Below are 24,013 nucleotides of genomic sequence, written 5' to 3'. Positions count from 1 at the left end.
ATAAAAGCAAGAATGTTTTAAAAAGAACCAAACAGAACTCCTAAACTAAAAAAAAAATTATAAATAAAAATAAGTGGAGATTTAAAAGCAGAATGGACATAACTGGAGAAAGTTATGAATTGAAAGCAAGAACTGAGGAAATTATTCCATTTCAACCCACACACAAAAAAAATAGATGGAAAATATAAAATAGATGTTAGATATGATTGGAGTTTCACTAGAAGAAGAGGAAAGAGAGAATGAGGCACAGGCTACATGTGAAAAAATAATATCTAAGAACATTCCAGAACTTATGAAAGACACCAGTTCTCAGATTCAAAAAACACAATTCAGTCCAAGAAAAATTTATAAAAAGATAAATTGCCATCTAAACATATCATTAAGAAATGATCTTAAAAACCAACTAATGAAAAAGTCAAATTTCCTTCAAAGGAATAACAGCAAAAAGAGAAGTTAGAAGATAATAGAATGACATCTTCAATGTAGAATTCCATAACCAGAAAAAATATTCTTATAGAACAAAGGTGTATGAGTCTGTTTGGGTTGCTATAATGAAATACCACAGACTGGGTGGCTTAAACAACAGAATTTATTTTCTCACAGTTCTGGAAACTAAGGTCCAAACCAAGGTGCCAGCAGTGTTGGTTTCTGTTGAGGCCTCACTTCCTGGCTTGCAGACAGCCATATTCTCAATGTGTCCTCACATGGTCTTTTCTTTGTGCACATGTGTAGAGAGAGAACTCTGGTGTCTCTTCCTCTTCTTAAAAGAAGTCCTACCAGATCAGGGCCCCACCCTTATGGACACATTTAAGCTTAATTACCTCCTTAAAGGTTCTGTCTTCAAATATAGTCACATTGGATTTAGTGCTTCAAAATGAATTTTAAGAGGACACAGTTTAGTTCATAGCAAGAGGTAAAATTAAAACATTTCAGACAAACATAAACCGAAAGTGGCTTTACCAGGAAGTTTTACTAAAGAGACATTTTAAAGAATATATTTCAGTCAGAAGTAATATGACTTCAGTTGGAAAAACAAATGTACAAGAATAAATAAAAATCAAGTTGGTGGTAAAAATGTGTGATAAATTTTAAAGAACCATATAAAATAATAATAAGGATATTATGCCAAGTGAAATAAGTCAGATGGAGAAAGACAAATATCATATGATTTCAATAATATGTAGAATATTTAAAAATATAAACAAGCAAAACAAAACAAAACTTATATATCCAGAAAACAAAATGGTGATTACCAAAGGGAAAGGAGGTGGGGGAGGGCAAATGTGTAAAGGGGGCCACCTGTATGGTGACGGCTGGAAACTAGATTTTTGGTGTTGATCATGCTGTAGTGTATACAGATGTCAAATTATAACATATAGCTGAAACTTATAATGTTGTGAACCAATGTTATCTCAATAAAGAAATTAAAAACTAAAGTACATATCTGCTTATGTAAAAAAAAAATTGTAGGAGTAAAAAAAACAAGTTAAATGTTGATATTAAAGCATTCTCCTGTGATAAGACTGATTCCCTACTTGATCAACCTACTCAGAAAATCCTTGCCCTCACACCCAGAACTTCCAATCTTTTTTTTTAGTAAGGCACACCACCTTCAACCTCAGACGCCCCATCAACACTGGCTAAAGGAGAATTTTTACTACTTGTATGTACAGAAAACTCAACAGTGTACACTCAGCCCAGCTTGGTGGCCAATTCTTTGGCCTTTGCCTTTTCCAGCTTGGCAATGTGAGCCACCAATTTTGGGCCCAGGACATTGCCTCCCCAGTGACAGTGGATCTCATCATATTTATCATTGTAATTGGTTTAGATAGCTTCCACCAGCTTAGCCAGCACTCTCTTGTCTCCTGAGTTAACCTGTGTGACGGTGATGGTGGTGCAGGTTTTCCTATGGACTAAGACGCCCCAGCCCAGCCTTCCCCATGATAATGCAATAGGGAACTCATATCTTGTGGCACAGAGAAGGCAGGAAAACAACCAGCTCAGTGGGATCTACATTATGTGCAATCATTGCCAGCTGAGCCTTTTTGTTCTTCACCAAAGTGGTGACAGAATTACCTCCAGCTTGAAGGATGAATAGCCTCTTGGTGGGGACATCCCCTTTGCCGGCAGCTTTTTTCTCAGGCCAAGGAAACAATCTCTGCTTCTTCTCTTGCTTTGTCTCTCTCTGGCCTGGACTTGTGGACCAGCTTAAGCAGTTGAGTAACTGTCTGGCAGTCCAAGGCTTGGGTGAACTGGTTAATCACAAGAGGCACTTTGAGGTGTTTATAGAGAATAGCCCTTTGCCACTGCAGCCAAATGTAGCTGGGCAAGCTGACAGAGCAAGTGAGGTCCCTTTTGGGCTGGATGTCCTGTCCAATGCCGAAATTCTTGGGCCTTTTCTCAAACAGAGAATTTACCACCTTCTTGACCTCCTGCTTCTTCACGACAGCCAGGACCTGTGCCATCTTCTTCCCCTTAGCCTTCTTTTCTTTTGGCATCTTGGGTGGTAGGAGGAGAGAGTTAATCTTTTTAATGTTACATTTTTTCCCTAAATTATATGAGATGAAGTTATATCCATCATGCTTCTTTTCCCTTAAATACTTTGGTATGAATTTCTCAAGAACAAAAATACTTTTTTATATAGCCAGAGTATGATTATCAAAATCAAAATCAAGAAATTTATTGTCCACAGTCCATATTAAAATTTTAAAAATTGTTCCAATAGTGTTCTTTATAGACATAGTTTTTCCTGGCTCAGGATCCAAGCCAAGGTCATGCATTGTATTTAGATGCCATGTGTCTTTAGTCTCTTTTCATCTGTTCCTCAGCCTTTATTTTTCATGAAATTGAATTTTTTGAAGAATACAAGCTAATTACTTTATAGAATGTCCCTAATTTGGGTTTGTCTGATGTTCCTAATGATTTATTTCGGGTTATGCATTTTTTGGCATGTATACCAGAGGAGCAATGTAGTGTTCTCAGTTCATCTCTCCAGGAAGCACACAATGTCGGTTTGTCCCAGTATCAATAATGTTACTTTTATTGCTTAGCTAAAGTGGTGTCCACTAGGTTTTTTCATTATAAGGGTACTATTTTCCTTTTGCAATTAATAAGTAATTCATGGGGGGATATTTGAGAGTATGTAAACACCATGGTCCTCACCAAGATTCCATCTACTAGTTTTAGCACACATGGATGTTTCTTGCCTAAAACCATTATTACTTTGATAGTTTCAAGTGGTGATTCTTCTCAATCCATCTTTCCTTTTACATGTATTTATTCGTTGGCATTCTGCTGCAAGGAAGAGCTTTCCCTTTCTCGCTTTAATTTCTTTATTTATTTACATCAATATGAATTCATTATTATTCAATGGTCTACAATCGATTGTCATAATTATTTATTTTGATTCTCCAGATTTGGCCAGTAAGAACTCCTTCACTATTATCGAAAGAGTTGCCTCCTCAACCCTTGTGCATTTGTGAAATTGCAAATTGGTGCAGCTGCTATTGAAAACAATATGGAAGTTCCTCAAAAAATTAAAAATAGAACTACCTTATGACCCGGCAATTACACTTCTGGGTATTTATCCAAAGAAAACCAAAACACTAATTCGAAAAGATTATATGCACCTCTGTGTTCACTGCAGTGTTATTTACAATAGACAAGATATAGAAGAAACCAAATTGCCCATCAATAGACTATTGGATAAAAAGATGTGGTAATATATACAATGGAATATTACTTGGCCTTAAAAAAAGAATGAAATCTTTCCATTTGTGACAACATAGATGGGCCTAGAGGATATTATGCTAAGTGAAATAGGTCAGAGAAAGACAAATACCATGTGATTTCACTCATATATGGAATCTAAAGAACAAAATAAACAAACAAACAAAACAAAAACAGACTCATAGATACAGAGAACAAATTGATGGTTGCCAGATGGGAGAAGAGGATGAAAGAGGTGAAAGGAGTAAGAAGTATAATTGGTAGTTACAATATAGTCACGGGGATGTAAAGTATAGCATAGGGAATATAGTCAATAATATTGTAATAACTGTATATGGTGCTAGTGGGTACTAGACTTATCGGTGGGATCACTTCGTAAATTATATAAATGTCTAACCTTTATGCTGTACACCTGAAATTAATATAAAATAATATTGAATGTCAACTATAATTGAAAAGAAAAGAAAAAAGTTGTCTCCTCATGCCCTTTTCCCCCTCTCTTTCACTTCTCAGTCCACTTACCCTCTAATCAACCAAAATTATTCTCACCAAGGTAACTAAGAGCCTCTGAGGATAAATCCCATGAACAATTTTCAGTCCTTGCCTTTTGATTTTTTTCTGCGTCATGGGTCACTCCTTCCTTGTTGAAACTTTCTCTTCTCTTGGCTTCCATAATATCAGATCCTTCAGTTCAGACGTGAGTAACTTGAAAAATGAGGTCCACACAGAATCCATTTTGCTGCTGAGACTGGTAACAGAGGCACCTGGCTTTCGATAGTGGCGGTGGTTGCAAGATCAGGCTTCTGGCACACAAATGGCATAGTTGGTACAGTGTAAACCACAGCAGGAATTTCTCATACTGCTCAATTAGGCAGCAGTGGTAATGATGATATAATGATATATAGTTCCTGGAAGCTTAGCATTCAGGCCTGCTTCTCCAATCTTCCAGCAGTATGTGGGCTACCCAGGATCCTTTTATTAATACCCGTTACTCTTTAATCAGCCAGATTAGCCTCCATTTCTTGAAAGTAAAAACTCACATTAATCAGAGCATGTGATTACGTGCCGCTGGTAATTGGCAATTACAGGTTCCTATGATAAGTGCTATTATAGAGGTTAAGAGCTATGATAAGAGCTATAAGAATACATAGGACAGGCATGTAACCCAGCATTTGGGGTCTAGGGAAAAATTCCACGAAACTGAGCTGAGCTTGGAAAGAGGATTATGGATTAACTAGGCTCAGAGTATCAGAAGGGCATTCCAGGATGAGAAACAGTGACAATCAAAACCATAGAACATTTTTGAGTTGGAGTGAGGCAAGAGGTGAGATAGCAGAATTGAACAAGAAGATCTCTGAGGATTTTACATACCATGCTCAAAGTCGTTTCCTGGACTAGTAGCAGGGCTAGAGCCCAGGCCTTGCAATGTATACTCCAGAAAAAGGTAGATGCCCTGGATATGGTTTTAAGCAAGTACTTATTTTGTATTCAGCACCCAGCCTTGCCTGAACACTCAAGGAACAGTTAGTTGAAAGTGCCTACAGCCTGTGATGAAACCTGCTCACCTGGCAAGAAACTAGCATGCTGGACCCTCACCTTGCAATTCCCTGAGCATGACCCCCTCCCCTTAGTCCTTGCAACTATGACTCTATCTAGCCAAACTCCATTCCCCTTAGGGCCTTGTTATCTCAAGTTCTCCCTAAAACAACTTGACTTCCTTCTCTGTGTCTTCTACAGCTTAGTTAACAGGGAGTACTTCTTTCAAGTTGTGTCTTACTTTACTGGGAAAGAAAACATTTTATATCCTTTAGCATTGACCTTGCTGCTAGAAAACTTAAGGCTAAATTCATTGCTCACATTAAGCAACTTCTAAGCATTGAGTTTAATTACTGTTTTATCTACCTTTGCCAGTAATTAAGCAAATCGTCAGCTCCAAACATATCCTACTATGCTCTACTTTATTAGTCTGGGGCTGGGACTCTGCAAACATTTCTGCCCTACCTGCTGGTTCCCTATTAGAATTGTCCAACAGAGGATGCTAGAAGGGGGTCTGCAAGGCTGGAGGAAATACAAGGGACTCGCTATCCTGTCTACTTTTTATGAGATTGCCGTTTGTGTCCTGTTCCTATGAGCATCAGCAATCTTCACACTGGCAGCATCCGTTCCTTCCAGGAGCAGAACCTGAATCCAGTTGGTATTCCAACACTTGCAGAATCAGCCAAGCAGTGCCCCTCCCTGAGATTTTATCTCCATGGATTCCTCTAAATTTTCATCATTCTAACACCTTCATTTTACTCCCTCTGACCCAAGTATGGTAGCTGCTTTTAACAGTTGCAATCTACATGACGCCTTAGTGTTCTCTTCGTGTTTTTAAGTTATCTATGAACAACTCTCTATACTCAGTTAACAGTTCTTTATGTTAAATTTTCTCTGTTAAAATCTGGTGTGACTTCGGTCTTCTTTCCAGACTCTGACTGATACATTATCTTCTCTACTTTCTGAGTTTCTTTTTGTAAATTTATCTTTCTTGTCTTGTCTAATAAAAAAATTGTATATATGTGCAAGCAACACCTCCAATAAGGACCTAATATCCAAAATATACAAAGAACTCATACAACTCAATAACAACAAACAAACAAACAATCCAATCAAAAAATGGGCAGAGGACTGAAACAGACACTTCTCCCAAGAAGACACGCAAACGGCCAACAAACATATGAAAAGCTGCTCAACATCACTTAGCTATTAGGGAAACACAAATCAAAACCACACACCTGATAAAATAGCTGTAATCAACAGGTCAAGTAATAACAAATATTGAAGAGGATGCGGAGAAAAAGGAACCCTCATATACTGCTGGTGGGACTGCAAATTGGTACAGCCACTATGGAAAACAGAATGGAGGTGTCTCAAAAAACTAAGAATTGATCTACCATATGATCCAGCAATCCCTCTACTGGGTATTTACCCCAAAGACTTGAAAATTCATATTCGAAAAGATATTTGCACACCGATGTTCATAGCAGCATTATTCACAGTGGCCAGGATATGGAAGCAACCAAAGTATCCTACAATAGATGACTGGCTAAAGAAGTTGTGGTACATATATACAATGGAATATTACTCAGCCATAAGAAGAGATGAAATACTACTATTTGCAGCAACATGGATGGACTTTGAGATAATCATACCAAGTGAAATAAGCCAAACAGAAAAAGTTGAAAACCACACGATATCACTTATATGTGGGATATAAACCTAAAAGCAACAAATGAACAGGACAAACAAACAGAGACTCATGGATATGGACTACAGACTAGTGGTTACTAGAGGGCATGGGGGAGGGGGGAGGGAGGAGGTAGATGGGGTAAAAGGGGTCAAATATGTGGTGACAGAAAGAAATCTAACTATGGGAGGTGAACCACACAATGTAGATATATATATGTCTTACAGTTAAAATGTACAGCTGAAACTTACTGGATTTCATTAACCAATGTCACCATAAAAATAAATAAATTTTAAAAAATGTATAATATATTTTGGAAATAGAATAGAAATAATGTTTTCCTATGTAAACTCTGGGTTTCAAATTTTCTCTTTTCCCCAACCTTTCACTTATTTCCTACAGTCATGCCATTTGGAATTCTTCTCCCAGCCCCCAGCTTGAGCCTCCTGTCTTCTCTTAGTGCTCAGTGCTATGAAGAAGACAATGACAATTCAGACTCAGGAAAAAAAATCACTCAGTCTTCAAGCAAGAATGCAATATACCATTCCCTACTCATTTCCCTCATCTGCTTAGGTATGGACTTCAAGCCTCGTTCTCCAGAAAGGGGATACACATGGCCCTTTCTCCAGGACATTGCTTTGTTCTACAGATGTCAGTAGAAAAGGTTTTCTAGTGAGTGGAAAGAGGAAGTTATTAGTCTTTGTCTGGGGGTTTAGACCATACTGTTCTACAGAGATTAACCTCCTCTTGTCTACAGCTTTATTCCATTTCTTCTTTGTCATTGTGTTCTCTGCCTCTACATTTATTCTGCTTAGAAAAGTGATTCTCTCTTACTGCAGCTGCCTTTTCCCCACACTGGACCTCATTCTGGGTATCTGACTGGCCATGTCATCCACGTGTTTGCAGATGCTGTACTTTGGCAGTAGTTGAAGCATCAGCAGGATGTTGCCCAGTGAGTTGCTATGAGACAGGAAACAAGACTTTGGGGACTTTATAGAGAAAGGAGAGAAAGAACAAGAAGAATTGAGAGGTATCTTGCTATGAGGTAAGAAGGCATAAGTTTCAGAAAGGAAATGAGAACAGGGGACTGTAAACATGGGTGAGCTCAGGTTTAGGGAACAGGGCATTTAGTTTATTTGTCAAGCAACTAGTATGGATTAAAATAACAATCTGAGCAAATTACTGTCCTTAATGTTGTGTAGAATACAAAGAAGGGCACAGGTATTGTGCTTGATTTTGAGAAAGGGATGTGTGCAGGGCTTAACTAATAAGACATTAGGTAATGTCCACAGACGAGGGTATGAGTCAGTGTCTGAGTGGTCAGGATGACAAGAGACTCAGGTAGTCAAAACAGCCAGGATTAGATAGAGTTTCAGGGAGGATAAAGTGACCAATAGTTTAAAATACTGCTGAGAACTTAAGAAAGATAATGGAGAAAGAAACCTCGAAGACGACAATTAGCACTGGTAACCTTGGAGTAGAACTGGGAGTAGATTTATAGTTGAGAGAGGAGTGAAATGAATCTTTTATTTCTAGAAGATGCAGACTATCTCTAGGATAGGATACTGCATGTTCACCTCCCAAAAGCTGGTAACCAGTGTCCAACTGAACAGAGCCAGGATGATAGCTAAAGTAGTCCTGGAGCCCACTTTGTGGTTTCCCTGCATATTCATTTTTATTCATAAACTGGGCTAAAGGGGAGAAGGAGGAACATTGAGTGATGGCAGGGCACCCAGCCACTATGGTTCCCACTTCTCTTTTTGCCTCTATTGACCACTTCCTGATGTAAGGCAGTCATCTAGATAGTCCTGAATACATTGCTGGCCGGAGAACCATGTACACTGATTACTATCCGAACTTCAACAGTAAGTTCAGGTCTGTGTGTAGTAGTGACTTGTTCATCCATCAGCTGAACAAGCTTCTCTGAGATGGCTTTGCTGGCACCTTTTTGGGGTTTGAGTTGTGATGTCAACTTGACTCTGACCTGGCCATCATTTGTAATTAGATAGATTGCTTCCTCTTCTTGCTCTGCTCTAGCTGAACATATCTGCCTAGGTCCTGGCAAGAGCCAGGTGGAAAAAGGTCAACTGAGTAGTAGGATGTCTGAATTTCTAAGGGAGAATGGTTTGGACTATTGGGTCTTCTATCAGCCCCAAGAAGTAAGTGCTGAGGAGGACATAAGTTCCATACTAAAGGAGGGACTGGTGGGGGAAGAATAAGAAAGTAGGCAACAGCTGCTTTATGAAGTCAGAGAAGAGATCACTGGCTCTGTCCCAAATTCTTATTATTACTTGCCTTAGGTTTAAGATGTTGAATAAGCATGATGTGGTAATTATGTTGGAAGCAAATGCCTGACAGTGTAGGATGGCTGAATTTATTATAGCAGTGTTGGTGGCTTTTAGATTTTAAGAAAGTCTGTCCAAGGAACAGGTACAAGGAATAGGTACAAAGAAACAGGGTGGAATTTATAGGTGCTTGAAAGAGGTGAGGTGAGTAGAATGAGGAGGGTTAAGATTTCTGCATTTCAAGGAAAGGGATAAAATAGGAGTGTATCCAGAGTTTACTAATATCAGTTGGGTGACTGAATCTCTTTCACACACTTCTCCCTGTCTCCCATCCTCATCTAGGTGGAAGCTAAAAATTTGCCCAGGTGTCCTGTGTTGCTATTACTGCATTCCTGAAATTGTTATTGCTTCATGTTTTTATGGTGCCTTATCATTTTAATTACACTTGCATATCATATACTTACTCGATTCCTACATGGACACAGTTGGAGACAATAATATGGAAAATTACAACGAGATTATTGACACCGTTCATTTGCTATACTGATATCTGGCCAAGGGCTCTTTGATGCTCTGGATTAGAGAATAGGCAGAAGTTAATGCAGAAGGTCGAGAGGAGTTTCAGTTTATCCTCAGCTTCATAGTCCCCCATCTTCACCAACAGCCAGGTTGCCACTGAGTCAGGCAGTATTAGCTCTTTGACATTCCCAGGACTCATGATGGACAGTGAAAGTCCTGCTTCTCAAGCTCCAGGTCAGGTTTCCAGAGGATACATCTCTCTATGACTCTTGACAACCTGAAAGAACTCCCAAGCCCATGGCCCCATATAAGAAGTCCTCTGAGCCCTCTCTCAGCTTTGCTCTTGGGCCACCTAGTCCTTCTTTAGCCCCTGTCCTACTTAAAGATGGCACCAGCCACCAAAGCAGTACCTAGGAGTATGCCTGTTTTTGCCTCACTTAATCATGGCTTTCTCTGGGGTACAGTCTCAAAGGAGAAGAAACATAATTCCTCCATGAAAGCACACATTTTAGTTTGGGAGAGAATGGGTGTGGTATGCCCAGTCCCCTCTCTTTCATGTTTTCTAGTATAGTGAGATGTCCACTGATAGAATATATTGCACTCCACTGTCATTTAATTGGCGAGTTTTAACCTATTTACATTTATTTCAATGGCATTGAATAAATTAGGACTTGTTTCTTCCAACTTATTTCAAATTTTCCATTTATTGTACTTGCTTTTTTTTACTTTCCAATAGATGAATCAATTTTTTTCTGATGATTTAAACATTTTACATTTTATTTTTAGTCATATTGGTTACTTATACTTATGTTTACTTACCTGTTTTCTTAAGTTTATTGATACCTATATATATTCCCCTGAACAATACAAGTACTTTAGTATACTCTCACATTCCTTAATCTTACCCCATGCATCACCTCCATCATGTTGATATTATCCGGAATTTAGTTATAAGTTATATGAATACACATATTTTTCTTTTGTTTTCTCTCATCCCCATTTTCCCTCCTTTCTATTGAGATATAATTTATACACAGTCAAAATCAGATCTTAAGTGTAAAATTAATTGGACAGATGTATATATTCATATAACCATCACTCAATTTAAGATAAAGGACATTCCAGAACCCCGTAAGTTTTCTTCATGCCCCCTTCCAGTCCACCCCTTCCACCAGAGACAACTGCTGTTCTGATTTCTATCACTATAGATTAATTTGTCTCTTCCAGAATTTTGTTTTAAAAGAATCATGTAACATGTACCTTGTGTTTTGGCTTTCTTCACTCAACCTGATGTTTTGAGATTCATTCATGTTGTTGCATTTATCAATCATTGTTCTATTTTATTGTGGAGTGATATTCAATTTTATACCAAAACTTGCTTATCTATTTTTCCATTGGTGAATATATGTTTTCTTTCTCAATTTAGGAATATTATGAATAAGGCTGTTAAGAACATTCTTACATAAGTTTTTTTTGTGAACATGACTAGAATTGCTGAATCATAATTACTCCAAAGTTGTGAATTTCTCCACTGGTTATCTAAACTTCTACAAAAGTCCTCTCATCCACCGGTGATTGTCAGAGGTAACAGTGGCCTTCTCAGTTCTTTAGGGCAAGGTAGATGGTAGAAAATTCTTATTTCATTGTATTTAGGATGTCACTTTTACTGATGTTATACTTTTATCTAGCTAGGGTCTTGGTAACATACCAGATGTCTAGTAAACAACTTCAGACTTCCACAGACCTATACATCAGACAGTTCAAGTGGCATAAGATTGTGATTGTGAGATCAGTCTTTGCAATTTGGGTAAGTATACCTCTTTCTACTTATCTCTATCCATCCATAGAGCTTGAACCAGTTACTTTCATCTAGGAAAAGGAGGCTGGGAAAAACTCTCCATTTTGTCATTCTATTTTCCTGTTTCTAATGCAGGAACAGAAGTTCTTAGAAAGAATGAGCACATTGTAACAGGTAGACTTAGCTGTAAGTATATCCAAAACACTAGCCGAAAAGAGTTTGTTTGAGGGGAAAGGAGAAACCTAAACTTTCCATTCTTTCTCTTTCTCTAAGCTGTTCTATTTCTGCTCCAGCTTGCCTAGCTCCTTTCTAGTTCTTAAAACTGAGAAGGCCACTGTTACCTCCATACCTTGTCTCTAAGGCTATGCTGTTCTCCTTCCCTACCTGGTACATATGTACAAGTTTCCTTTTCCTCTTGGTTCTGCTGGAAAAAAATGAATTCTTCAAAAAGAAGCTTTATAAGGAATAAATAAGTGAGAAAAGCAAAAAAAAAAAGCCCTCAAAGATATAAATCTATGTATTACAAAGGACAAACTACTTATGTTAAGCTATATAACAATTGTCTTCAAACTGAGAAGCTTCCACAACTCCTTTTTGTGAACATTAGTTCAAACTTTTCACCACTTAGCCTGGGATGAGTTTATGTTCTTGCTGTCAGTAGTAGTGGTGAAACTAGGAATCTTTTTGAACGTACTTTCTTGTTTTCTAGCCCAACTCAGTTCTCTATTAAGGAACAGGAAATAGGAATTCAATTAAGAAGTGCTATATCAGAATAGAGTGTATATTTTAGGGACATGATCCTGGCAGAGCAAAAGATTACTCCAAGAGATGACTTTTTCTGATATGACTGTAGAGCAATAAGACCTTAGGCCATCCTGCTCTTAACGTATATTTTACTATATCACTCTGGTTCCTGTAAATCCTGTTGTATCTCAGGACCTCTTCACTTTCTTCCCATCAACCAGGTAGTTACTTGCTAAGATGAAATTTAGTTTCTTCATCTACTCTCTTAACTGTTGGATTCTAGATCTCTCTCTCTTCTTCCCTCACCTCAAATGTTTCAAATAATACAAAGTCTTATTTTCCAACGACTATGAAAATATATTAGAAATCAATAAAAGAAAGATTTCTTGAAAATACCTGAATATTTGGAAACTAAATAACACACTACTTAATAGCCCGATGGGTCAAAAGAGAAATCTGAAAGGAAATTAGAAAGTATTTTGAATGGAAGGGGGATGAAAGCAGGCCTATAAAAGATACTCTGAGGAAAATTTATAGCATTAAATGTGTTTGTTGGGAAAGAAGTTAGATCTCTAATCAATGTCTCAGTTTCTATCTCAAGAAACTAAGAAAAGAAGAGCAAATCAAACCCTATGTAAGCAGAAGAAAGAAAATAAATATCAGAGCAGAAATAAATAAAATAGAAAACAGAGAAACAATATAGAAATCAGTTAATTGAAAGCTGGTTCTATGAGATCAATAAAACTGATTAGCTTCTAGTCAAACTAATCAGGAAGAAAGAGTAAAGACACAAATTATCAATACCAGAAATGCAAAAAGTGTCATCGATACATATTCTACAGATATTAAAATAATGAGATACTACAAATTTAAGCCAATAAATTCTACAACTTTATAATTGACAAGATACTTGAAAGGCAAAAACAATAAAATATGGCTCAAAAATAAATATATAACCTACATAGTTTTATACCTATTGTGGAAGTTGCATTTGTAGTTTAAAAATATTGCAAGAACACATATTACCAAGTGGGGTTATCCCAGCTGTACAAGGCTGATTCAACATCAATAAATATAATTCAACACTTTAAAAGCCTAAGAGAAACAAGACAAACAAACGGAGACTCATGAACATGGACAATAGACTAGTGGTTAGCAGAGGGACGGGGTAAAAGGGGTCAAATATGTGGTGACAGAAAGAAATCTATGCAAGATGAACACACAATGTAAACATATATATGCCTTACTGTTAAAATGTACAGCTGAAACTTATTGGATTTCGTTAACCAATGTCACCATAAAAAGTAAATTAATTAAAACTATAATCCTTAAAACAAACAAACAAATAAAAGCCTAAAAGAAGAAAAAACATCATCATCTCAATATACGCAGGAAAAGTACTTGGTGAAATTCAACATCTCTTCATGATTAAAAGTCTTAGAAAACTGGGAATAGAGGAGAGCTTACAAAATCTGCTAGAGGGAATATACTTAATCATATATAATGGTAAAAGACTAAATGCTTTCTGCACAGATCAGAAATATGGCAAGGCTGTCTGCTCTCAGTACTTCTCTTCAACATTTGTCCTGGAAGTCTTAGAGCAATAAGACAAGAAAAAAAGGTATACAAATTGAAAGGGAAGTCATAAAACTTTCTATTCACAAAAGATATGTTCTACATAGAAAACTCTAAGGAATCTAAAAAACACTCCTATAAGTTTAGTGAGGTCACAGGATAAAATATCAATGTATACAAATGAATTTTGTTTCTATATATGAGCAACAATTGGAAATTAAAAAGTTAAAAGCACCATTTCCAAAAATTTGAAATACTTAGATATAAATGTGATAAAATATGTGTAAGATCTGTACACTGAAAACTACAAAACATTTATGAAAGAAATCATAGAATATCTAAACAAATTAAGAGATATACCATATAAATGAAGTAGAGATTCAATATTGTAAATATGTCACTTATGGGGGGGAAATATCATCTAAGAAGAAAACACTAAGTCAAAGGTGCATTTAGCACTATTGAAAGACACCAGATAAATATGTAAAAATCAACTGAATTTCTATATACTAGCAATGAATAAAAGAAAATGGAAATTGATGTTAAAAGAATGAAAAGACAAACCACAGACTGGAGTAAAATACTTCTAAATCATATATCCGATAGAGGAATTGTATCCAGGATACACAAAGAATGTTCAAATGCAATAATAAGAAAACAAACAATCCAATAAAAAATAAACAAAAGATTTGACAGATGCCAGTTTTATGGACAAAACCCTTCTGATCTTTTTGAGGATAATAATGATAGATATTTGAAGTTTTTATCTTCTGACATAGTCTCTGTACATTTGCTTTGATTCTGTTTTTTCATATTAGGCTTTATTCAGATGTATGATAATACATGGTTGTCTATTCATTTCTAAGAGGACCTAAAAACTCATTGGAAGCACTAAGCATATGAGTGGTGTTTGTCAACAGTGGACTTCATTGTACGGTGATTAGGCTAGCAGATTTATTGGAGAACCCATATGTTAATACCTTTAGGTCTTTCCTCTTGGACAGATCATTTTCCTCAGAGAAGAATTTCCCCAAATTCTACTTTGAGATTGGTGGCCTATGCCTAAGCTGTCAGTCTCCTAGGAGTTGAATCCGGGTAGAAGGCTGGGCATGAGGTTTGGGAAGGGAGAGAAAAATCTAAGCATTCGGTATGTAAACATTCTGCTCCCTGGAAAGGGCTCCACAGACATTGTTTTCCATGGTCCTTGGCTCTATCCTCTGGGAATTCCTCCTTACCCATTATCCTTGGTGGCATCTGAAATGGACACCTAAGAAGTGATCTAGTGTAACAAAAAACCCATCAATTATCTATTAAATGTCTTTACTTAAAAAGAGGACCTCTAAACCAGGCTTTTGTGTTTTTCTAAGCTAGTTTGCTAGCATATTACCTCAAAGATCCCTGAATTTCAAGAAAAATAGGCATTTACTCAATCCCTGGGGGTCTGAATTATAACTAGTCTCAAGCAATCATCATGTCATTCTCCTAGCTCTGATGGCCAGCTGACACCTGCTAATGAAATATAAGCAGAAGGGGGAAGTACAAGATGGCAGCGACATAGGAGGACACTGAACTCACCTCCTCCCATGAGCAAAATATAAACAGAAGTCTTCTGGGTGGAACTTTTGGGAAAACATTTACTCTCCTAATTAAAAAGGGAAAATTCACAAAGCACAATATGCCATTACCCATTTTCTTGCTGGTAAATGGACATATGCATCAGAGATGCAACCATCTTGCACCCTGGGGCAATGAGTAACAGGATGAAGACAGCAGATAGAGTCTGGATTCTTGATAACATTGTTGAGCCACTAACCAGCCCTTGATGTGGCTACTCCTGATATCTTGTCATATGAGAAAAATAAGACCATCATTCTTAAATCAACGTATGTTGGGTTTTTCTGTAATTTGCAGCTAAACCATTCCTAGCTCATATCACTAAATTAGTTGAGCATTTTTTTCTGACATTTATTTTCTTTTCAAAGTTCCCTTTCTGTAAATTACCTTTTAATATACTTTGTCTATTTTTCTGTTGAACTATTTATCTTTTTATCTTGATTTGTTGTCATTCCTCCTGTTTTCTGGGTATTAACCCTTTGTCTATTATATATGTTGCAAATACCATCTTTTGTCAGTTCTAAGATGTTTGTTTATGCATGTTTGAATATCTCTGAAACTGAGATTTTGCTAGGAAGCCAATGAGACTTAAATTTCACAGTTCTTCACTTGCACAGATCCCTTCCAAAATTTACAATAGTGAAACATTTTAACCTCAATCTGTTAAGGTCTTTCTATTACAACTTCCTCCTTCAGGTGATGTTGGAATGGTCACAGACACTTTTATAGAGCCCCATAAGAGAAGTTCGAATTAAGGAATATTTAGTTTTTATTTAATGTGGTTTGCAGTCATTCCTGTGTATAGTTAAGTTATAGCTAAATGTCTTGGTATAGAAAGGGTTTCCAGGAATACTCTTATCTGTGCCAACCTAGCATTATGACACAAAGAAAGAGCCGGAGGTCATATCATGATATGAATGTTTCCTACAATACCCAGAACCAGAAGTATGTGGTAGTGAAGGAAAAACAAGGTTTGAAATGGCCTTTCCCTTCTTATCACAAGATGGTTGGTGTGTCTGCAGGCACTGAATTCACATCCCAAGTGAAAATAAAATGAGGACAGCACCAGCTTCATTGGTCTCTCTTATTAGGTGCGTGAAAGCTATCCCCAATGTCTCTCATCAGACCTTTCCTCATGTTTTATTAGCCAGAACTAGGAAATTTTCAAGAAGTTTGGGAAAGTGTGGAATGTGAATTTTATGACTGGCCCAGACCAATAATAATGTACTGCATGATAGTAATGAATCATATTTGGCTATATTCTGCCCCAAATAAAAATGGGATATTGGGAGGGCAATCAACAGTGTTGGTCACAAATACCCTCCCCAAGCCTAGACCGTGGGAAACTGCCCTAGGAGACCCTGATCTGCACAAGAGACACATATGCAGGATCACTGTCTCACATACGCAGGTCCTAAGAGTTCAGAGATGGAGGAAGAGAAAGAAAAAGCAAGAAGGGCCTCCAGGTTAACAAGACTCTGATATTATCACCACACCAGACCCATACCCACCAAATTTAGAAATTCATAGCAAATTCTCGCCCCTCTGAGCAGTTAACCAGAAAACCGTTCTGAGACCACTACTTAATACAATCCAGTCTCTGGTTTTGCCAAATACCAAAGCTGACTTCAGAGGTATCAGAAGGCAGGTCAATAGGCAAAGAAGAGAAAAGCTTCTTGGTGTCAGCCTCACCAGATCACCAGTTGTTCTGCACTGGTTGTCTAAAGTTCACAACCTATGAACTTAAATTTCATTGGGAAATTTTCCTCACTGAGAATGATTGTGTCCTGTGTGTACTATAGCAATAGGAGAAATTCACCTCTGCATGCTGCTTCTCTTCCATAGTATGAAATGTGGGACATTACTTTCCTTTTAAAAATGTGTAAATGTGCAATAACAAAATCCCTATCATCAGACCTTACTTGAAGGGCTCACCTTCCCCCTATCATGTATATTTAAAACATTTTAATTTCCTGTTCCCCATTAAGTTCCATGGTCCTGATACCCAACTGCTGTATAAATTGTGGGTTTTGCAGATGGCACCATGGAACAAAATCTATCACCATATATTCTGTGTAAGGTATCTTCTGTGCTCTATCCAAAAGCTGTGGTCACTGCTTCTTGCACAGGAATTGCTTTGTCCTATGAAACATGCCTCCTGGGGGCAGTTTCTCTCTCAGTCCTATGTTGGTTTCACCTTCATCAAATTCCTGAACTAAATCTGGTGGCTCCAAGCCTTTTGCCTCATTTTGGAAAATTCTCCCATTCTTCCCTACTAACCCAAACCTGGGAAATGTCCCCAGTAAGGAAAGCGGGGAAGACTATGTCCAGGCTCCATTACAGGCAAGAATGCTCAGTGATACATAAACAAAAGTAGTTAGGTGAGACTTCTAATACTATTTTGGTGCTCTGTCTTTCCTCCTTCCTGCTGCCCCAAAAGTGAATAAATAATATGGCTGGAGCTCAAGCAGTCTTCATGAGAAAAATGTCAAGAAATCACAGATACCTTAGTCTGACTTCCTTAAGGAACTGAACCAAGGCCACCAATTATCTACTTCCAAACATTTATTGTGAGAAAAATAAACCTTTCTTTGTTTATGCCACTGAAGTTAGTGGCTGTTACTACTAGTCGAAAGCAATCCCTACCACATTTGCCTTTCTTCTGCTTTTGCATTTTCCAGTATTTGAGTAACTTGTTTTACTTTGATGTCAGTAAAAATATTTTTCTGTGTCACAACTTTTTTGGTAAAAGATAATTTGTTTCTGATGTTATATTTCTCTCCATTATTCCCTAGTCATTTCAGAAAGCTTCAACTATGCTTTTAATATTTTAACATGCTTTTTAAATTAGTCCATTTTCCTCTCCTTCATATGGGTTTTATATGTCATCTATTTTTTTTTTTTTGCATTCTTTTTCAACAAACCCTAAGCTCCCCCTAGAGAGATGAACCCCTCTCAAGCTGACTCTGAGTGAAGGTGATATTCTTTGAAATACAAAACAAACAAAATCATATACTCTCTTGTCATGGTAATCTACTCCAGTTTTAGGAGCAGATTCTTACTTAGATAAAAGTCAACAGCAAATGCCCAGTTTTTGTTTTCTGAAGCCATGCAGTTAAAATACAGCTTCAATATTGCAGGTATAAATAAACTGCCGATGTGGGTATCTGCAGCCTGCAGAGATCAAAGACCAGTACTTACTAAAGAACTTATAACCGGTATGGGGAGTATCTAGATGGAGTATAAACTTGAAACAATTTTAATTCTTTCAACTGTTGCTATCAACTGTGTCTGTTGAATGCTATATTTTCCCTGGGCTTCTTTAACCACATCTCAGTCTAACTTCATAACTGTTAAGTCAATTTTAATTATTGTATCAGTCAGTTTTGTTTCTCTAAGACTCAGTTCTATTCATTTGAAACTTCATGTCAGAATCAAAGCTCTCCTCCTCTGCTCCTTCCCTTCCCCTTCCATCCTCTCTTGCCAAGTTTAGCTAAGGCTCCAGGTGATTTGAGTTGGGGAGTAAGTCACATGCTCTGTTCACACATACCTTCCTCATTCTTCTTTCCTCAGTTTCCCCTTTGATATTGAGAAAGGAAACCAAGAGAAGGAAAAATTGACAGGCTCCTCCCTATCACTAACCTGAGAGGTAGACATCCCTTCCTGTTGATTGATCACAGTACAGACCAGCTCATTGACTATTGGTGATCGCAGCTCCAGTAGGCCCTGTGGATGAAGGGCTCAATCCTAAGCCACTCCCAGAGCCACTGGTGGTCTTTTGTGGGACTCTACTGTATCATGTTTCATTCCTCAACTGTATATGTCTTTTGGCCCCTTGGTACATGGGTCCCTGGTAAGACTGTGGCCTCCCCAATTCCCAGTCATAAACTATGCTAGCAACTCCTATAATATAATATAATATGATATAATATAATATAATATAATATAATATAATATAATATAATATAATATAAGAAAAATTTAAATTCCCAGGGGTTTAACTAAGTGCCTCTGGGACAGGTCTCAGTGATCTATATGAAGGAAATATCTCCTTCTGCCCCTGCTCCTCTGTACCAGTTCTTCCTTTCTGGTGGACCTCCCCAATCTTTCTTTCTGCTTATGTTAATTTTACCCAGGAGATATGCAAGGAGAGGCATCTGGGCATCTCTAATGCCCTGTCCCTTATGAGACCTGGGAGAATCAACTGGCTGGGAGTCACCTAATGTCTGTGCTATGAGGAAAGACTGAGTGAGGGGGTCAAGATCCTTGATGCTAAGGTGTAGTCAGAGAACAAATCAGATGCAGGGCAGATTAATGCTAGAGACCATAGAATGCTGATGGACCATCAAACTGGATTAACTTCTTTCCCTAGGAGGAATTGCTGGGGGTGATTTTTCTCTCAGAAATGCTCACATTTGTACTGTGATTTCGAACTTTATGGCTATTTCCCATGAGGCAAGGCAAACTTAGGCTTGTGTTTACCTGAGACTTGGATTTTTGTTGGGGACTAAAGAGTTTTGTGTTGTGGAGACAGTTTGGAAGAAGAGTCGGAGTCTAGAAATATTCAACTAACATGGATAAGGGAGAGGAGGAATGGCAATGCTAGCATCCCCCACCCCTGTCTCCATGGCTTTTATTCCGTTTCCCACAATGCTGGCTTTGTAATTTATAAATAGTTACTATCAGGTTAGTAAATACAAGCTATAGCCAACTCCCAGATTCAGCCTCAAGGCCACCCCCGTGTTCTCAGCCATTTCTTTCTAAGTATCTTTTTTTAGTCCCTAGAGCAAGAAGTCCCAGAATCGGTTTGGCGTGTGTGCCCTCCCTGCAATGTGTCCTTGTGTGCAAGTCCACATCTGCTTCTGATGTCCTTGTTGCTCCAAGCACCAGGCATCCCGCCAGGACTGCAGGTGTCTCTTACAACATTTTGAAGCCAGAGCCCACTTCCTCCCCAATATTCCCTTCTTTCTGCACATCACTCTCCTTTTTACATCTTGTTCAAGGAAGCCCTAGGACCCACTGTATCCAGTTCTATCAACTCCTCCTCCTTCTGTGTGTAAAGGAAATCCTCCATCTAAATCCAAGATGGAGATGGTAGAGGCCAGGTTATGAAAAGAGGAAATAAGAGGGGAAGTGAGATTTACCCCAAGTTTTAGAATCCAGAGAGAGGAGAAGGATTTGTAAAGTGTGGAGACAGCTAGAGACTGGGGAAGGGAGCGGGGAGTGTCCAAGCCTGCAGCATCTCTGGTGGCAGTGGGAGTGTGTTTGTAAAATGTGAGCAAGGGTGAAGTAAAAGCCAGTAGGGGCCAGGGAACAGAGATTCTACTTATTTTCTGTGGGATTTAGCAAAATCCACAAACATGGTTTTAAACACAAGACAGTATCTGCAGATGTATGTGGTGGTGGCTCCCAAGACACCAGTTTTGGGACAGAAGCAGCATGAGGCAGGGCAGGTAGGATTCCTGCCTAAGACCCACCAGGTAGAAGAAGACTAAGTTTAGTGAACTGAGAACTTCTTCCCAGAAAAGTAATGAAGAGGCACAAAGTGCTGACAGGTTTCTCTTTCTCTTCCCACAGATCTTGTACAGCGGGGTTTCCTGGCCTGACAGTACTGTCCTTCTGCCCCCAAGGCCCTGCCTTGCCCGCAAGTCCTCTGGCTCTCATCCCCAGGACCTCTGGGACCTGACCCATTTTTCGCACTGGCCTCTGACCTCAGGAGATGAGGAGAACCTTTTGGCCTCTACCAGCCCCCAGACCTCCAACTACCACCTGAGGGGTCCTGCCCAGGCAAGTTATGCCCTAGGAGGCTACCTGGAGGCCATCCTTGTGGCCAGAGACCATCGGGGCAAGCCCAAGACCTATGGCAGGGATCTGTTTTGGGCACAGCTGCTGGGTCCTGACTCGAAGGCAGGGGTCTCTGGGGATGTCCAGGATCTGGAGAATGGCACATACCTGCTGTCCTTCCACCTGCTTTGAGCTGGGCAGGCCCAGGTGCAAGTGCGGCTGATCCACTCCAGTGAGGCTGTTGGGGTTCTGCGAAAAATCCGGAGAGACCAATGGGCCACAGTCAATTTCATGGGCTATTTTCGGGGACCTGCAGGATATAAAGAAATTGTTACTTGCAATATTAATCCCCTGTTAACTGGGGAGGAAGAATCTACCTGTCACTATAGGGATGAAGATCTGGGGGAGCTCTGGTTTTGCATTTGACCCCCTACCCTGCCCTGTGACTCACTGGAGGGACATTCAAGTGAACATTACTGGAATGTGACCACACCACATGAGGAGGCCCTGCTGGTGTGGTAAGAAACCCAACATCATCTGGGATGTGTGCCCCAACCCCTGAATTCTGGTCCCTGTGATTCTTCTACCTGAGACCCTGCCCTTATCATTCATCTACTCGCTTTTATTATACACACCTCCTGAGCACCTACTATATGCTTATGCCAAGTGCTGACTACTTATACATAATAATCAGCATTCCTGCCTTCTATACCTTTTCAGTAAGGAGACACATGACTTTTTTAAATACACAGTGTGATATGTGCTTAACTAAATGCACTGAGTGATTTGAGGGCATGGAGAGAGGATATCCCTTCTGGTCTATGATGATCAGGTCAGGTAACAATTTATCTAAAGTATGAAGAGGATTCCTGCACTCTAGAAAAAGAAGTGTCCCAGTCCTCTCTACTGACAGCCCCTACAAGGAGAGATGTCAATTTAGAAATCACCAGTGTGTGTGGTCAGGTGGTAGGGAGGATGGATGTGACCCCACTGAGTGAGATAGGAGCAGGTACTGTAGCCTGGAAACCAAGAAAAATAAAGGTTAAAAATTGTCCTCAGTCTCAGGGAGCAAGCCTCCTGGGTGGGCAGAGAACGAGAATGGGGGAGAAAAAACTGTGAAAACAAACTAGCTCACAGTGAGCCCTACTGACTCTGAGATCCGAGGCAGGGCTGGCTCAGGAGAGGCCCCAGGGGTGAGGGAAGCATTTTTTTTTTAAGATGGGAAACCCAGGCATCTGGTCTCCAGTAGAGAAACAGTAGGGAAAAGAGACAAAAATAGGGTCCCAGAAGATGGCTAGAGGAGGCAGAGAAGAGGTAGAGGGATACCCCCACTGAGGGGGAAGGGAGAGGAGAGGCTGTGGCAAGAGGTAGAGGTGGGGGCGGGGGCGGGGGTGAGCTGGCAGCCGAGATGACTGCTGCTCTGTGGCCCCAAAGAGCATGAATGTTATCACTGGCAGCTATGAGGAATAGAGGAGCTGGCTGGCCCGAAGCATGGAGGCAGAGGTGCCAGCTCTACCAGATGCCCATCTCTGGAGGCTCTCAGCCACTCTTCATGTCTGGGGAATTCCCACTACCATTTACCTCCCAAAATGAGAATTTAACACCAGGACCATTTTTTATGCTCCCTTTGGTCAGAAAAGAACCACAAACCCTTTAGGCATTGGTCAACTGGGAATAAATCTAAGATTCAATACAGATGTCCTGTCTTAGGATGTCACTCGGAGATAAAGTGCAAGAGTCTCTGCAGCATGACTGTATGGATTCAGATCCCTGCTCCACTTGTTACTATTTGCCAGCTTCTATTTGTGTGATCTCTGGCAAGTTACTTATCCTCTCTGCACCTCTGTTCTCTCATGTGTAAAGGGGATAATAATAATAATACCACCCTCATAGACTTGTGGTGAGGAACAAATACTTTAATGTATGTCAAGGGCTTAGAATAAGGACAGCACTCAGTGGGCTCTGTCAGCTCTTATCATCTAATCTCAAGTGTTTGCTTCTGTTGAGCCTCACCCCACCCCCCAACTCTGAGCCAGACACTGTTCAAAGTCCTGGAGATCCTTTGAATGGAGGAAGGCAGAATGCCCCCTCCCTGAGGAAGCTAACAAGGTACTGATGGAAGACAGGCATTAAACAGATAACCACATATGTGATGGCAAATGTGTGGTGGATATGAATTTGCAACCCCAAGGTCCAGTGTTTGCTTGACATCAACTTTAGTCCTATTCTGAGGACCTCTACCTCTGGGCTGGTGAGGAGGGCTCCCCTCGCCTAGGGTCCTGCCAAGGAACTGACACCTTGATCATCAGAAATCTTCCCTTAGTTATCTGTCCACTCTGGTCACCCCAAAGTGCCTATTGTCCAAGTCTGTGTGGTCTTGGGCTCTACTGGGAAGACAGGCATCTCCACCTGGATCCAAAGTTCCTGGGATCATCCTACACCTGTTTCCTGAAGCTCCAAAACCTCTATGGGGCACTAGGGCCCTGGCACTCTTAGGGCAGGCCACGCTAAGCCATCTTTCCAGATTGCAGGAATATTTTCTTGCTCTCCTCCTCCTTTCTGAAAGCAAAGTCCCCTCTCCTCTGAGGACACAACCTCTTCAATCAGTTCATTCCTTCATTCAGCAAATGCTTCCTGAGCCCCTGTTACAAGCATGGCCCTGCTATAGACAGTGGGAAAGCAGCAGTGAACAAACAGACAAGGACCCTGACTTGATAAAGCATACATGGACAGGAGAAG

At 39.5% G+C, this 24,013-nt stretch overlaps 1 protein-coding gene and 1 pseudogene across 1 annotated transcript in view; one reads left to right on the top strand and one right to left on the bottom strand.

The window, feature by feature from the left end:
* Positions 1-1,692: 1,692 nt before the first annotated feature.
* On the bottom strand, positions 1,693-2,498 carry LOC120587410 (60S ribosomal protein L7a-like; annotated as a pseudogene).
* A 5,419-nt stretch (positions 2,499-7,917) lies between these two features.
* LOC120587713 (NXPE family member 3-like) overlaps positions 7,918-24,013 on the top strand; it is a 28,848-nt gene continuing 12,752 nt past the window's right edge. The window contains 3 exon segments of the mRNA XM_039844905.1: positions 7,918-8,000; positions 11,452-11,566; positions 21,068-21,792. Coding sequence (XP_039700839.1) covers positions 7,918-8,000; positions 11,452-11,566; positions 21,068-21,792 — 923 coding nt within the window.

The sequence above is a fragment of the Pteropus medius genome, unplaced genomic scaffold (genome assembly GCF_902729225.1).
Source record: "Pteropus medius unplaced genomic scaffold, Ma_sr-lr_union100, whole genome shotgun sequence".
Classification (NCBI taxonomy): Eukaryota; Metazoa; Chordata; class Mammalia; order Chiroptera; family Pteropodidae; genus Pteropus; species Pteropus medius.
Note: the sequence above shows the minus strand (reverse complement) of the source record. Positions and strands in the feature narration are given on the sequence as shown.